At 42.4% G+C, this 15,894-nt stretch overlaps 1 protein-coding gene across 1 annotated transcript in view; it reads left to right on the top strand.

The window, feature by feature from the left end:
- Window positions 1-3,711: 3,711 nt before the first annotated feature.
- DOCK5 (dedicator of cytokinesis 5) overlaps window positions 3,712-15,894 on the top strand; it is a 109,143-nt gene continuing 96,960 nt past the window's right edge. Inside the window, exon 1 of the mRNA XM_085080493.1 lies at window positions 3,712-4,087. Coding sequence (XP_084936619.1) covers window positions 4,045-4,087 — 43 coding nt within the window. The 5' untranslated portion in view covers window positions 3,712-4,044. The remainder of the gene's footprint in view (window positions 4,088-15,894) is intronic.

Below are 15,894 nucleotides of genomic sequence, written 5' to 3' on the forward strand. Positions count from 1 at the left end.
TATTTAATATTTACTAAATAGTATATTTAATATTTAATATTTAATAAATAATGTTAATAAAGATTATTAATATTTATTGTTTAATAATTATTTATTATTTAATATTTATTTATTACTTAATATTTATTTATTACTTAATATTTATTATTAAACGAACGACCAGATGGCTTTTGTTGTCCGAGTTTTTTAGTTGGCTTTGTTATTTTATTTTATTTTTTTTCTCCACAGTTTCCACGTCCTTTCCCTTTCTCCGATATAAACTGATTTATTCAAATGGTTTTTTGTACACAGAATTTGGCTCGAGAGGCTCCAGGCTGATCAGGGAGAGTTCTTAAATGTTATCGCAGCAAATAAATGTTAATAAATTTAATTAAATGTTAATAAAAAATTCTTAAATGTTATCCCAGCAAAAAAAAAAAAAAAAATTATTCTTTATTTTCCCATCGTTTTAGTGATGCTTTGGCTGCAGTTTTGGTTCAGACACAGGAGGGCAGCAGAATTCCGTTTCTTTTTGATTTTAATTGTGCCACAACAAAAAAAAAAAAGTGGGAAAAAAAAAATATTTCAGAAAATCTGTAAAACACAAAAAAAGGGGAAAAAAAAGATTTCAGAAAATCTGTAAAACATAACAAAAAAGGGGGGAAAAAGAGATTTCAGAAAATCTGTAAAACACAAAAAAAAAGGAAAAAAGAGAGGATTCAGAAAATCTGTAAAACACAAAAAAGAGAAAAAAATAAGATTTCAGAAAAGTCTGTAAAACACAACAAAAAAGGGGAAAAAAGGAGAAGATTTCAGAAAATTCTGTAAAACACAACAAAAAAAGGGGGAAAAAAGGAGAAGATTTCAGAAAATCTGTAAAACACAACAAAAATTTTTTTATTTTTATTATTTTATTATTTAAAATTTTTATTATTTATTTATTTGTTTCTAATTAAATTATTTTTAAATTTAAATAATTAAATAATTAATTGAATTATTTTTAATAATTAAATAATCGAATAATTAAATAATTCATTATTTCATTGTTTTAAATTTTAAAAAATTTTAATAATTAAATAATTAAATAATGGATTTTCCTGCTCGGGGCAGAAAAAAACAACGGAGAAAAAAAGAAGGAAAATGCAGATTTGGTGGGAAAAAAAAAAAGAAATAAAAGCCTTTCTGAAAGAACTCCTTTCAGGGAGGGTTGAACTCTCCTCCTGACATTTGCAAATCTTGATTTTAATGAAAAATTCCCCTGCTCAGGGCACAAAAAACAGAGAAAAAGAGAAGGAAAATGCAGATTTGGTGGAAAAAAAAATGAAATAAAAGCCTTTCTGAAAGAACTCCTTTCAGGGAAGGTTGAGCTCCATTCCTGACATTTGCAAATCTTCAATTTAAATAAAAATTTCCCCACTTGATAACCCAAACCTCTCCAGTCTCTACTTGTCTCCCTTTCATGCTTTTTTTTTTCATTTGCTGCCAAGGTTTGGTTTCCCCTGGGCTGGAAAAGCGCCGCGAGGCTCAGGGAGCTGATGGGATCTGAAATCAGAGATCTTGAAGTGAAATCAGCTCGGAGCTCTCAGATCCACTGCCGAGCAGAGAATTAACTGCCAGGAGGAGTCAGGGATTGGAAAAAATTCAGTGTGTGTGAGAAATTCTGGTTTTGAATGAGCTGGTCTCGGATCTCAGCTGGTTCTGCAGTCCTACTCCTGTTGTATTTGGTTTTTGTTGTTTTTTTTTTTGGTTTTTTACTTTTTAGGGGGTGGTGCTGCAGAAATCCATTGTCACCAGGCTGTCCCTCTGTCCCCCCAGGCTGTCCCCACTGTCCCCAGGCTGTCCCTCTGTCCCCAGGCTGTCCCACTGTCCCCAGACTGTCCCCAGACTGTCCCACTGTCCCCACTGATGTCCCCCTGTCCCCCCAGGCTGTCCCTCTGTCCCCAGGCTGTCCCACTGTCAGTAGACTGTCCCACTGTCCCCAGGCTGTCCCACTGTCTCCAGGCTGTCCCACTGTCCCCACTGATGTCCCTCTGTCCCCCCAGGCTGTCCCACTGTCCCCTACTGTCCCACTGTCCCCACACTGTCCCACTGTCCCCAGGCTGTCCCACTGTCCCCACTGATGTCCCCCTGTCCCCCCAGGCTGTCCCTCTGTCCCCAGGCTGTCCCACTGTCAGTAGACTGTCCCACTGTCCCCAGGCTGTCCCCCTGCCTCCTACTGTGCCACTGTCCCCTACTGTCTCACTGTCCCCAGGCTGTCCCTCTGTTCCCAGGCTGTCCCACTGTCCCCTACTGTCCCACTGTCCCCAGACTGTCCCACTGTCCCCAGGCTGTCCCACTGTCTCCAGGCTGTCCCACTGTCCCCACTGATGTCCCACTGTCCCCGGGCTGTCCCTCTGTCTCCCCACACTGTCCCACTGTCCCCAGACTGTCCCATTGTCCCCACACTGTCCCACTGTCCCCACTGATGTCCCTGAGCCCCAAATCCGTGCGGGGTGCCAGTACCAGCCCTGCAGTGGCACCTCTGCGTCACCACTGCCGATGTCGCCAATCTCGGGAACATCTCAGCCGCCTGAGAACATTTCCCAGATTCCCGGAGTGCTTGCAGAGTCACCTCTGTGTTTTCTCTGATTAATGAGTGACCCGAGCAGCTCCGCAGCAGCCTGGGCTGGTGGCAGGGCTGGTGGCAGGGCGGGGACAGGATGGGGACTGAGGTCCCTTCCAACCAAACCATGCCAGGAGTCTGTGGAATCAGAATATCCTGAGCTGGAAGGACCCACGAGGATCCCAGTTTGGATCCCAAAATCTCACCCTGGCAGTGTTGTGCTGGAGCTGCGGCAGGTTTGGGAATGTCACATTCCCTGGGGAGCTTGTTCAGTGCTCAGCACCCTCTGGGGGAAGAACCTTGCCCTAAAACCCAACCTTTCCCCAAAATCCAACCTTCCCTGATCCCCAAATTTTCCCTGATCCCCAAACTTTCCCTGATCTCCAACCTTTCCCTAATACCCAACCTTTCCCAAAAATCCAACCTTCCCTGATCCCCAAACTTTCCCTGATCCCCAAATTTTCCCTAAAATCCGACCTTTCCCTGTTCCCTGACCTTCCCCTGATTCCCAGCCTTTCCCTGACCCCCAGCCTGCCCTGATCCCCAACCTTTCCCTCAAATCCAACCTTTCCCTGGTCCCCAACCTTCCCTGATCCCCAAACTTTCCCTAAAACCCAACCTTTCCCTAAAATGCAACCTTGCCTGATCCCCAAACTTTCCCTGATACCCAAACTTTCCCCTGATCCCCAACCTTTCCCTATCTCCAGCTTTCCCTAAAGCCCAACCTTCCCTGATCCCCAGCCTGCCCTGTTCCCCAACCTTCCCTGATCCCCAGACTTTCCCTAAAATCCAACCTTTTCCAAAAATCCAACTTTCCCTGATCCCCAAACTTTCCCAATCTCCAACCTCTCCCTAAAATCCAACCTTCCCCTGATCCCCAACCTTCCCCTGATCCCCAAACTTTCCCTGTTCCCCAACCTTCCCCGATCCCCCTGCCCGCCCCAGGGGCTCACCCCCCGCTCGGCTCTCCCTTTCGCTCCCACCCGAACACCCCGAGCGGCGATACCGAAACCATCGCCCGGCTGTCCGAGCGCGGGGCGGAGCTGGGCCGGGCAGGTGATGCCGGCGGGGCGGGGAAAGCTGTCTGAGTCCTCCTTCTCTCCTTCCTCCTCCTCCTTTTCTTCCTCCTCCTCTTCTCCTTCCTCCTCCTCCTGCTCCTCCTCCTCCTCCCCTGCCGCTCCTGCGCTGGGTGCGCCGGGGGAGGCTGCGGGCTTGGGCGTGTGCCGGGGAGCTTTTGGAGCGAGTTTTGGATCGGGTTTGGTTTCGGATCGAGTTTGGTTTCGGATCGAGTTTGGGATTAACTTTGGGATCGACTTGTGGAGCATGGCTGAGCAGCCCGGAGCGCTCGGTGCGCGGCTGCAGCGCGGGGCTGCGGCGGGCGAGGAGCCGCGCTGAGCGAGACCCCCGAGCCCCCCGGGACCACCGGGACCACCGGAGCCCCTGGGACCCCCGGAGCCGCCGGCATGGCTCGCTGGATCCCCACCAAGCGCGAGAAGTACGGGGTCGGTGAGTGAGCGAAGCCGGGATGTTCCGGAGCCGTGAGCCCCTTCCTGTCCCCTTCCCTTCCCTTCCCTTCCCTTCCCTTCCCTTCCCTTCCCTTCCCTTCCCTCTTTTCCGTGTCTTCCCCTCTCTCTCACTCCTTCCCTTTTCTCCCACGCTATCCCATTCCTTTCCCCTCCCTTTCCATCCCTTCCCCCTTTTCCATGCCTTCCCTACTTCTCCTTTTCTCCCATTCCATTCCACCCAATCCCATCCCATCCCATTCCTTTCCCCTCTCTTTCCGTGCCTTCCCTCTTTTCCATACCTTCCATCCCTTCCCTTTTCTCTCACCCCATCCCATCCCATCCCTTTCCATGCTTCCCTCTTTTCCATAGCTTCCCTTCTCTCTCGCCCCTTCCTTTTTCTCCCTTCCCTTCCCATTCCCGGTTTGTGTCAATCCATCGGGATTGGGATACACTCAGCTCTGCGCTTCCAGCAATCCCTCAAAGTTCAGCGCCGACTTTTATAAAATTCTGCCTCTCCAGCCTGTTTTACGCTGGGAAAAAAAAAACAAACAAAACCTCTAAGGCAGCAGAAAACATTCCTGTGGCTGGGAGGAGAGGCGGCTGGGAAAGGAGACGTTGTGGGGAAATTGAGGAAATTGGAAATGTTGATTTAGGGTGAGGGATGGGGGAAGCTGGTCTGGAAGTGTCCCAGGTCTGGAAGTGTCCCAGGTCTGGAATTGTCGCTGGACAGGGCTTGGAACAGCCTGGGGTGGGGAAAAGTGTCCCTGCCCGTGACAGGAGTGGAGCTGGGTGACCTCCAAGGTCCTTTCAGCCCAACCGTTCCGAGGTTCTGTCGTTGTCACTCCCTACCTGTGCTCTGGGCAGAAGGATTTTGCTGAGTGTTCTCTCTGACAGGAACACAACCCCGCGGTGTCACTGATAAAATTCTGCTTTTCTCGAGGCTTTGAAACCCGCAGCTCTCTGAGGTCGCCTGTGAGAATGGGGCAGGGGACAATTCACAGGAAGCCACGAGTGACACAGAGGGAGGGTTTTTGGTAATTTATTCCACTGGAGGCTGAGCTGTGCCGGTGGACTTCCCGATGTGAGAAAAAACCAGAATTTTTTCAGCAGTAATTTCATGCCTGCAAAGTGTTCATCACCCCAAACTCTGCTTAAAGGGTGTTTGCTCAAGTCCGCTGTCAATTTAAAGGTGCCAAACCTCACCCTGCGCTATTTTCACCGCGAAAATACCACATTTTTGCGCTATTTTTTTCACATTTCAGAGCGCAGGGAGGCAGCTCAGCTTCTCCATTCCCCCTTATCTGGTTTCTCCAGGTAACCCTCAGGGCGTGGAGAGCTGCACACCCTGACCTTTGCTTCCTGCCCTGTTTATCCATGGATTTCTGCACTCCTGCCTCGGCGAGATCCCCAAACTCTGGTGGAAAAAATCAGATCGATCCCATCCCGCCAGGCTGGCTCTGGGTGTTTCCTGAGCACACCTTGGAGTTTTTCCCCAGCCTGCCATGGCCTTGGGCAGCAGATGAATCACAGGCTTTGCTCTGTGATTTCCTTTTGCTGTTTTTTTTCTTTATTTTTATTACCTTCCGGGGTGAGTTTTCCCCAACCAGCTGCTCCTTGTGACAACTCCTCACCCTGCCTGGTGAGTAAGCAGGGTGGAGAGAAAAAAACCCCATTTTTCTGTGTGTTTCCACTCAAAACCTTCCACATTTCTGGTCTAATTTCCAAATTTTTATTGCCGTGTCTGCGGTTGATTGATGTGAAATTTGGCTGTGCTGCTTCTTTCTCCCACAGTCCTCTCTAGTTTTTTAAATCAGTGTTAGCCAGGGCTTGTCTTATTTATTTTTGTTGATTTCTGTTCTTTAAGTCGTTCCATGTGTGGTGGGATTTGCCCTGGTGCTGCTGGGTGGAAAAAAGTGATTTTTGGGTGCCCATGGACACCAAAAAAGCGATTTTTGGGTGCCCAAGGACAAAAAAAAAGCCATTTTTGGGTGCTGACAGACACCCAGGTGACTCAGGGCCTGTCATGCTGCAGCTCTGGGGTGGAATTTGCAGCAGGACTGCGAGGAATGGATGGGATAAGGATCAAGTTGTTCCCCAGGCAGGGAATGGAATGTTTGAGGCTCTGCCTGGCTGTGTTTGACACACTTGGAATGGGAATTTTTGGTGTTGGAGGAGTTCCTTATCTCGGAGTGTTTCTCGTGCTGAGCTCGAGGTTTGGCTTGGGCAGGATGGAGAGGGAGGTGGGAAATCCTTGGGCTGGAAGGGAAGTGAGGTGGCTGCGAGGAGGGGAATGGCCTGGAAAATCCCTCAGATCCCTGGATTGACAAATTCCAGGATTAAGGAATTCCAGGATTAATGAATCCCTGGATTCAGGAATTCTAAGATTCACGAATTCCAGGATTGACAGATTCCAGGATTGATGAATTCCTGGATTCACAGATTCCAGGATTCAGGAATTCCAGGATTCAGGAATTCCTGGATTCATGAATTCCTGGATTCACAAATCCCAAGATTCACAGATTGCAGGATTCCTGGATTCCAGGATTCACAGATTCCTGGATTGACAGATTCCAGGGTTCACAAATTCCAGGATTAATGAATTCCTGGATTCACAAATGCCACGATTAATGAATTCTTGGATTCACAGATTCCAGGATTGATGAATTCCTGGATTAATAAATTCCAGGATTCATGAATTCCAGGATTCACTAATTCTTGGATTGACAGATTCCAGGATTCCTGGATTCCAGGATTCATGAATTCCTGAATTCACAGATTCCAGGATTGACAAATCCTGGGATTCACAGATTCCTGGATTCAGGAATTCCAGGATTTCCTGGATTCACAGATTCCAGGATTAATGAATTCCTGGATTCACAGATCCCAGGATTCACAGATTCCAGGATTCACAGATTCCAGGATTCACAAATTCCAGGATTCACAATCCCAGCCAGGGGTGAAGCGTAGAGACTCAACCTCTGCTCAGCAAGAGCAGCAGAGCTGCAGAGAGGATCTCACCAATCCCTGTCATCAAATCAAATCAAATAAAACCCAACAATTCCACCTCAACGTGAGGAAAAATTCCTTTTCCACGGGGAGGTGGCAAAGCCCTGGAAAAGCTCCAGGAAAGGCTTGGATTCTCCTCTCTGGATCAATCCCAACCCACCTGGATGCTTCCTGGGGCTCTGCCTGGGCAGGAGGTGATGCCTTGAGGATTTTTAGCTCCTGTTCCTCCTGTTTCTGCAGCTCTAGTGAAGTTCTGAAAACTAAAAGTTTTCTAAAAAAACTTCTAAAAAATTAAAAACTGGTGTAGTTCTAAAACCCTCTGTTCCCAGCGTTTGGAGACAAAACAAGTGGAAAATCCAAGGACACTTTGCTGCCTCAGAGCCCCAAAATATGTAAATAACAGTGAGCTGGGGGAAGAAAATTTAGGGTAATAATCATCATCAGCTGAAGGTGTAATTGGAGGATTAAAACTCAATATGTTAATTACAGAATTTATAAAAAATGAAAAATTTGTGACTCGCTGTCCTTTTTGGGTTTAGTCTCTCCAGTAGGATTTTTCTGCCCTAAATTAATTAAATAAATTAATCTGATTTTTATTCTCCTAACTTTGTCTGACCTCTGTTTGAGGTAAGCATTTGTTATGTCTCTGTTATTATATATACTTAAATATATATATTATATATATATAAAAATATATATATTATATATATTTGGTATATCAAATGCCTGATATGACAAATATCTGATATTTGGTATATCAAATGCCTGATATGACAAATAATATCTGATATTTGGTATATCAAATGCCTAATATGACAAATATCTGATTTTTGTTATGTCAAATGCCTGATATAATAAATATCTGGTATTTATTATATCAAATGCCTGATTCAAATAATATCTGATTTTTGTTATATCAAATGCCTGATATAACAAATAATATCTGATTTTTGTTACGTCAAATGCCTGATATAACAAATATCTGATATTTATTATATCAAATGCTGTTTTTTTTTGTTTGTGTTTTTTTTGTTTTGTGATAGAACAAATATCTGATATTTATTATATCAAATGCTTCTGTTTTAGGCGTTTGATGAACTCCAGAGGTTCATTCCCACCCAAATATTCTCCCATCCTAATATCCCATCCTAAATATTCCAGAAATCCCACAGTGCTGCTGCTCCCTGCCTTGGAAAAACAATGTCAGAACCACCTTGGATTTATTTCCAGCCCAAGCCTGGAAGTCAGGGTGGGAAATTCCAGGCAGTCAGCAGTGTGACTCAGTGTCACTCGGCTGATTTCTGCCCTGCAGGAGGGTTTGCTGGCCTGGGGTTTGTTTGGTGGAGCAGAATTTTCCTCCCAAAAAATAGCACCTGCCTCAGGCTTTACCTGGACTGCAGGTTATTGGGGTGTTTTGTTTGGAATTTGATCAATTTTTGGGTAAAAATGAATAAAATAACTTATTCTGGTGTTGTGCTGCTCTGAGAAAGAAGTTGTCATTTGTCTCAGGGTTCAGCTCTGGTCTAGGAATGGAAGTTATTTGGGTGTTTTGTTTGGAATTTGGTCAATTTTTGGGCCAAACTGGGCAAAATAACTTATTTTTGTCACGTGCTGCTCTGAAAAATGAGTTGTCATTTGCCTCAGGCTTTACCTCTGCTCCAGGACTGCAGGTTATTGAGGTGTTTTGTTTGGAATTTGGTCAATTTTTGGGCCAAACTGGGCAAAATAACTTATTCTGGTCACATGCTGCTCTAAAAAATTAATTGTCATTTGTCACAGGCTTCACCTCTGCTCTGGGAATGGAAGTGACTGCTACATCTTCTTTGGAATTTGGTTTTTGGGTGGTTGTTTGGTGTTGTGTGTTGGGTTGTTTTGTGGTTGTTGTGGTGGGTTTTGGGGTGTTTTGTTTGGTTTGGTTTTTTGGGTGGTTTTTTGGTTTGTGTTTTTTGTTTTGGGTTTTTGGTTGGTGGGTTTTGGTGTGTTTTGTTTGGAATTTGGTCAATTTTGGGTAAAACTGAGCAAAATAACTTATTCTTGTCACGTGCTGCTCTGAAAAATGAGTTGTCTTTTGCCTCAGGCTTCACCTCTGCTCTGGGAATGGAAGTGACTGCTACATCTTCTTTGGAATTTGGTCAATTTTTGGGCCAAACTGATGAAAAATAACTTATTCTGTCGTTGTGCTGCTCTGAAAAATTAATTGTCATTTGCTTCAGGCTTCACCTTTTGTCTAGGACTGCAGGTTATTGGGGTGTTTTGTTTGAAGTTTGATCTTTTTTTTGAAGCAGGACTAGCCTGACGTCTAAATCTTAATTTTTTTTTTGAAGCAGAACTAGCTTGACATCTTAATCTTAATTTTTTTTTGAAGCAGAACTAGCTTGACATCTAAATCTTAATTTTTATTTTTTTTAATCAGAACTAGCCTGACATCTAAATATTTTTTTTTTTAAGCAGAACTAGCTTGACATCTAAACCTTAATTTTTATCTTTTTTTAATCAGAACTAGCCTGACATAAATCTTAATTTTATTTTTTTTTGAAGCAGAACTAGCCTGACATCTAAATCCTAATTTTTTTTTTTTTGAAGCAGAACTAGCCTGACATCTAAATCCTAATTCCCCCTCAGTTCTTCAGACACAAATTCCTGGGAAGTTACCCAAATTTTTCTTTGCTCCCGACATCAAAACGCCTTTGTTCCTCTGAAGAATTCCTTCCTTGGGCAGTTCCTTGTGTTTTAAATAAAGCCTCTTGTGTGTTTTTGGGGGATTTTGGCACTGGGGAACATCCCAGCCTCTTCTGCCCTGCAGAAAGGGCAACTCTGAGTTCTGGAAAAGGGGAAAATTCGGATTTTTCAGGCAGTGTGGGGTGGAGGAAAAGCCTGGTTGTCAATGGGATGCTTTGTTCCCACAAAGAGCTCCAGATGGGGGCAGGAGGAGCAGAATTTGGAAAATTTGGATGAAGTTCTGTGTTTCTGTGGTGGGTGGGGAAGAAATCCTGCAGGAGCTCTGTTTGCCAGGCCAGTAATTCCCATTCCCTAAATATGGGAATTCGTAAATAAATATGGGAATTTGTAAATAAATATGGGAATCCTTAAATATGGGAATTCGTAAGTAAATATGGGAATCTGTAAACAAATATGGGAATCTGTTAATATGGGAATCCTTAAATAAATATGGGAATCCCTAAATAGGGGAATCCATAAATACATATGGGAATCCCTAAATATGGCAATCCGTAAATATGGGAATTCTGTGTTTGAAGTGATTTCCTTGCAGCATCAAATCCATTTAATGAAGGGTAAAGTTGAGGACTTTATCTTTAAAAAAAACCCTGCAAACAAACAAGCAAACTTTTAGACATTTCTGTGCAAGCTTATTCTGCTTTTTTTGGTGTTTTCACTCAGATTTCAGTCTGGTGTAGCAGCAGAACATGGAATTTGGATGAATTTGGATGAAGTTCTGTGTCTCTGTGGTGGTTGGGGCAGAAATCCTGCAGGAGCTCTGTTTGCCAGGCCAGTAATTCCCATTCCCTAAATATGGGAATCCCTAAATAAATATGGGAATCCCTAAATAAATACAGTCAGGATAGTCAGGAATCTGTGATTGGATTGTCCTGGGACAGTGACAGTCAGGAATTTGATAATTTGATCTTGAATTGTCCTGGGACAGTGACAGTCAGGAATTTGTGACTGGATTGTCCTGGGACAGTGACAGTCAGGAATCTGTGATTGTCCTGGGACAGTGACAGTCAGGAATCTAGCTTGGATTGTCCTGGGACAGTGACAGTCAGGGATTGGATCCTGGATTGTCCTGGGACAGTGACAGTCAGGAATTTAGCTTGGATTGTCCTGGGACAGTGACAGTCAGGAATCTGTGATTGGATTGTCCTGGGACAGTGACAGTCAAGAATTTCATTTTGGATTGTCCTGGGACAGTGACAGTTTGTGCTTGGATTGTCCTGGGACAGTGACAGTCAGGAGTTTGATCTTGGATCATCCTGGGACAGTGACAGTATTGTCCTGGGACAGTGACAGTCAGGAATTGGATCCTGGATTGTCCTGGGACAGTGACAGGAATTGGATCTTGGATTGTCCTGGGACAGTGACAGTCAGGAATTTCACCTTGGATCATCCTGGGACAGTGACAGTATTGTCCTGGGACAGTGACAGTCAGGAATTTGACAATTTGATCCTGGATTGTCCTGGGACAGTGACAGTCAGGAATTGGATTGTCCTGGGACAGTGACAGTCAGGAATTTCACCTTGGATCATCCTGGGACAGTGACAGTATTGTCCTGGGACAGTGACAGTCAGGAATTTGACAATTTGATCTTGGATTGTTCTGGGACAGTGACAGTCAGGAATTTCATCCTGGATCATCCTGGGACAGTGACAGATCCCAACCTGCTCTGCTCCACCATTCCCAGCCCAGGCTGTCCCACATTTCCTTGACAATCCACATTTTGGGATTTTCCTGCACCATCCAACCCCTGAAATGGTGCAATTCCCACCAAATCCCTCCTCCATCCCTCCTCCATCCCTCCCTCTGCCCTGAGCTCAGAAATTCCTGTTCTCTTCCCCTCCTGGCCCTGCTGGGCTAGAAAATCCTCCCCTCCTGGAATTCTCTGGAATCTCCCCATGGATTCTTGGAAAACCCATTTTTGGGACTTTGGCCAACACCAAACCCAACCAGGCTGAGAAATGATCATTAAACCAACCCAGGTTGTGTTTTCCACCCTGTTTGGATAAAATTCCCTCTGTTTCATTTCCATCCAGGGATGATGAAAGGAGCAAAATCAACGCTCTGAAGTGAATTTCAAAGGGGAAAAAAACCTCAAAGTTTAGCTCTGAGCGAAAAGGCTTCGCTGTAGATATTGCTGTGAATTTGAATGCAAAAATCTCTGTGTTATTTGTGTTATTTTTACCTCCTTCCTTTCTCGTTTCCCCTCAGGACTGGAGCGAAGGGGTTTTGTTTTTCTTTTATTTTTCTCTTATTTTTCATTTATTTTTCTTTCATTTTTCTTTCATTATCTTATCCTTTTCTTTTCTTTTCTTTTCTTTTCTTTTCTTTCTTTTCTTTTTCTTTTTCTTCCATTTCTCTTTCCATTTTTCCTTGTATTTTTCTTTTTTCCTTCATTATTTTCCTTCCCATTTTTCCTTCATTATTTCCCTTTCCCATTTTTCCCTTTCCCAATTTTTCCCTTTCCCAATTTTTCCCTTTCCCAATTTTTCCCTTTCCAATTTTTCCCTTTCCAATTTTTCCCTTTCCATTTTTCCCGTATTTTTCTCTTTTCTTTCCATTTTTCCTTCCATTTTTATTTTTCCACCTTCTCCCAGAGGTCACTGAGAGGGTTCAGCTCACCAATCCCTGCGGGTGGGATGAATTTTCGGGCAGCAGGAAAACTCCCAGGAAAAATCATGTCAGCAATTTCTCTTTGATAATCTCCTCCATCACCAGCAGGGAGGAGATTTTCCAGATTTTATTCTGCTTTAGTGCAGTCTGGCAAGGCGAAAAACACCAAAATTAACTTTATTTTTTTGTTTGGTTGGGTTTTTTTAATGGTGATTTATTTTTGTTTGTTTTGTCTGTTTGCCCCGCTGTGGGCAGGGAGAGGAAAAAGGGTTTTTAGGATTTTTTAGGAGCAGAAATCTGGTAAAATTCCTGTAATCCTGTGGAAAACTTGGATCTGATGAGTATAAATTGAATATAAATTGGGAACAAACTCTTCCCTGCAGCTCAGGAACATAAATCCTGCAGGAATTCACATCCCAAGCACTGCTGCTGGGCTATTTTTCTATTTTTAGCCACAATATTTTGGGGAAAGTTCCATTCTGGGAGGGAATTTCCGGTGGTGAAACCCTCAGGGCAAAGCTCTTCATCCCCACGGAAATTCCAGAAATGGGAGAAAGAAATCCCGTGGGAATTTCCTGGCAGAACAGCTCTGCTTGGGATTTATTTATTTCATTTCCACTCCAGAGCTCCTCAGACACAAACATGGGGAAGGATGGAGAATTCAACCCCCTGGAAATTTGATTTTTTTTTTATATTGTGCTTTCTTAAAAATGAATTCGGTGCTTTTTCACTGATGAAATGAATATAAAATACAACAATGAATATAAAATAAAATCAATATAAAATAAAATGAATATAAAATACAACAATGAATATAAAATAAAATCAATATAAAATAAAATGAATATAAAATACAACAATGAATATAAAATACAACAATGAATATAAAATACAACAATGAATATAAAATAAAATCAATATAAAATAAAATCAATATAAAATACAACAATGAATATAAAATAAAAAAATGAATATAAAATAAAAAATGAATATAAAATAAAAAATGAATATAAAATCAAATGAATATAAAATCAAATGAATATAAAATCAAATGAATATAAAATCAAATCAATATCAAATCAATATCAAATCAATATCAAATCAATATCAATATCAAATCAATATCAAATCAATATCAAATCAAATCAATATATAAAATAAAATCAATATTGTAGTATAAAATTAAATAGAGCTGCTCAGGGAGCAGCCTTGGATACAAAAATATGGGAATTCTGTGTGTGAGGTGATTTCAGTGCTGCATTTAGGGTGTGAACTGTCCCGAAATCAGAATTTTAAATGAATTTAAACCCATCAAAGGGGTCTGGCTTTGCTCTGTGGGTCGATCCTTTGAACCACAGAAAATAATTTCCCTAATTTTAGAGCTTTTTATTCGGTTTGAAAACAAATCCAAATCAAATTTCCTCTGAGAATCTCCAGGATGTCCCAGGGAACACTTAATCCTATTCCCCCTGGAAATCCCATAAGCATTGAGCTTAACTTGGTCTTTGGGAAGGATTAAATCTGCAGAAAATCCCGAATTTTGGTGCTAAAATTGGTTCTTGGCTGGGCAGGAATTAAGCAGCAAAGAAAGGAGGATTTGGGTTTGGAATGAATGTGGTTCAGTTCAGAACAAGGTGGTTTTTAATGGGGAAATCCCATTTGGGATGGTTTGTGGTGCTGGAAGGAGTCCTGAAAAGCATGAAAAATTATAATTATGGAATTGGTATTGTGGGTAATTCTGGAATTGGCATTATGGATAATTCTGGAATTGTCATTATGGATAATTCTGGAATTGTCATTATGGATAATTCTGGAATTGCCATTGTGGGTAATTCTGGAATTGTCATTATGGGTAATTCTGGAATTGCCATTGTGGGTAATTCTGGAATTGTCATTATGGGTAATTCTGGAATTGTCATTATGGATATTTCTGGAATTGTCGTTATGGGTAATTCTGGAATTATCTTTATGGTTAATTCAGGAATAATCTTTATGTATAATTCTGGAATTGTTATTATCGATAATTCTGGAATTATCTTTGTGGATAATTCTGGAATTATCTTTGTGGATAATTCTGGAATTGTCTTTGTGGATAATTCTGGAATTGCTCTGCCTGATGGGTGATGACTTTTGTGGGCAGCAAAAGTGGGATTGTGCAGCTGCTCTGCCAGGAAGGTAAAAACCCAATTTTATTGCCTTTAATAACAACATTTCTTCCTGTTAAAACCTGGAAATAATTCCATTATTTCCTTTCCCGGTGTATTCCATCCCCAAGGTGACTCAATCTCTTTATTCCCTTTCCCAAACTCTCCCCACATCTAGAAATCCCAATAATTCCCTCACTGTTCTCTTTTTCCCCTTTTCCTCCCCATTTTCCAGCCAGAACAGGGTGGTTTTTAATAATTCTGATATCCCATTTGGGATATCATTGGAGTCCTGTGAAGTGCTAAAAAATGATCATTCTGGAATTATCTTGGATAATTCTGGAATTGTCTTTATGGATAATTCTGGAATTAGCATTATGGGCAATTCTGGAATTGGCTTTATGGATAATTCTGGAATTGCTCTGCCTGATGGGTGATGACTTTTGTGGGCAGCAAAAGTGGGAATGTGCAGCTGCTCTGCCAGGAAGGTAAAAACCCAATTTTATTGTCTTTAATAACAACATTTCTTCCTGATAAAACCTGGAAATAATTCCATTATTTCTTTTCCTAGAGTATTCCATACCCAAGGTGACTCAATCCCTTTATTCCCTTTCCCAAACTCTCCCCACCTCTGGAAATCCCAATAATTCCCTCACAGTTCTGTTTTTTCCCTTTTTTTCCCCATTTTCCAGCCAGAACAGGGTGGTTTTTAGTGATGATATCCCATTTGGGAGATCATTGGAGTCCTGTGAAGCACTAAAAATTATCATTCTGGAATTATCTTCTTGGATAATTCTGGAATTAGCACTATGGATAATTCTGGAATTGGCTTTATGGATAATTCTGGAATTTCTCTACCTGAGGGGTGATGACTTTTGTGGGCAGCAAAAGTGGGAATGTGCAGCTGCTCCAGAAGGTAAAAAAACAACTTTATTGCCTTTAGTAACAACATTTCTTCCTGATAAAACCTGGAAATAGATCCACAATGTCCTTTCCCAGTGTATTCCATACCCAAGGTGACTCAATCCCTTTATTCCCTTTCCCAAACTCTCCCCACCTCTGGAAATCCCAATAATTCCCTCACAGTTCTGTTTTTCCCCTTTTTTTTCCCATTTTCCAGCCAGAATGGGGTGGTTTTTAATGATGATATCCCATTTGGGAGATCATTGGAGTCCTGTGAAGTGCTAAAAAATGATCATTCTGGGATTATCTTTATGGATAATTCTGGAATTGTCTTTATGGATAATTCTGGAATTATCTTTATGGATAATTCTGGAATTGCTCTACCTGAGGGGTGATGACTTTTGTGGG

The sequence above is a fragment of the Lichenostomus cassidix genome, chromosome 22, assembly GCF_008360975.1.
Source record: "Lichenostomus cassidix isolate B80296 chromosome 22, HeHo_3.0, whole genome shotgun sequence".
Taxonomy (NCBI): Eukaryota; Metazoa; Chordata; class Aves; order Passeriformes; family Meliphagidae; genus Lichenostomus; species Lichenostomus cassidix.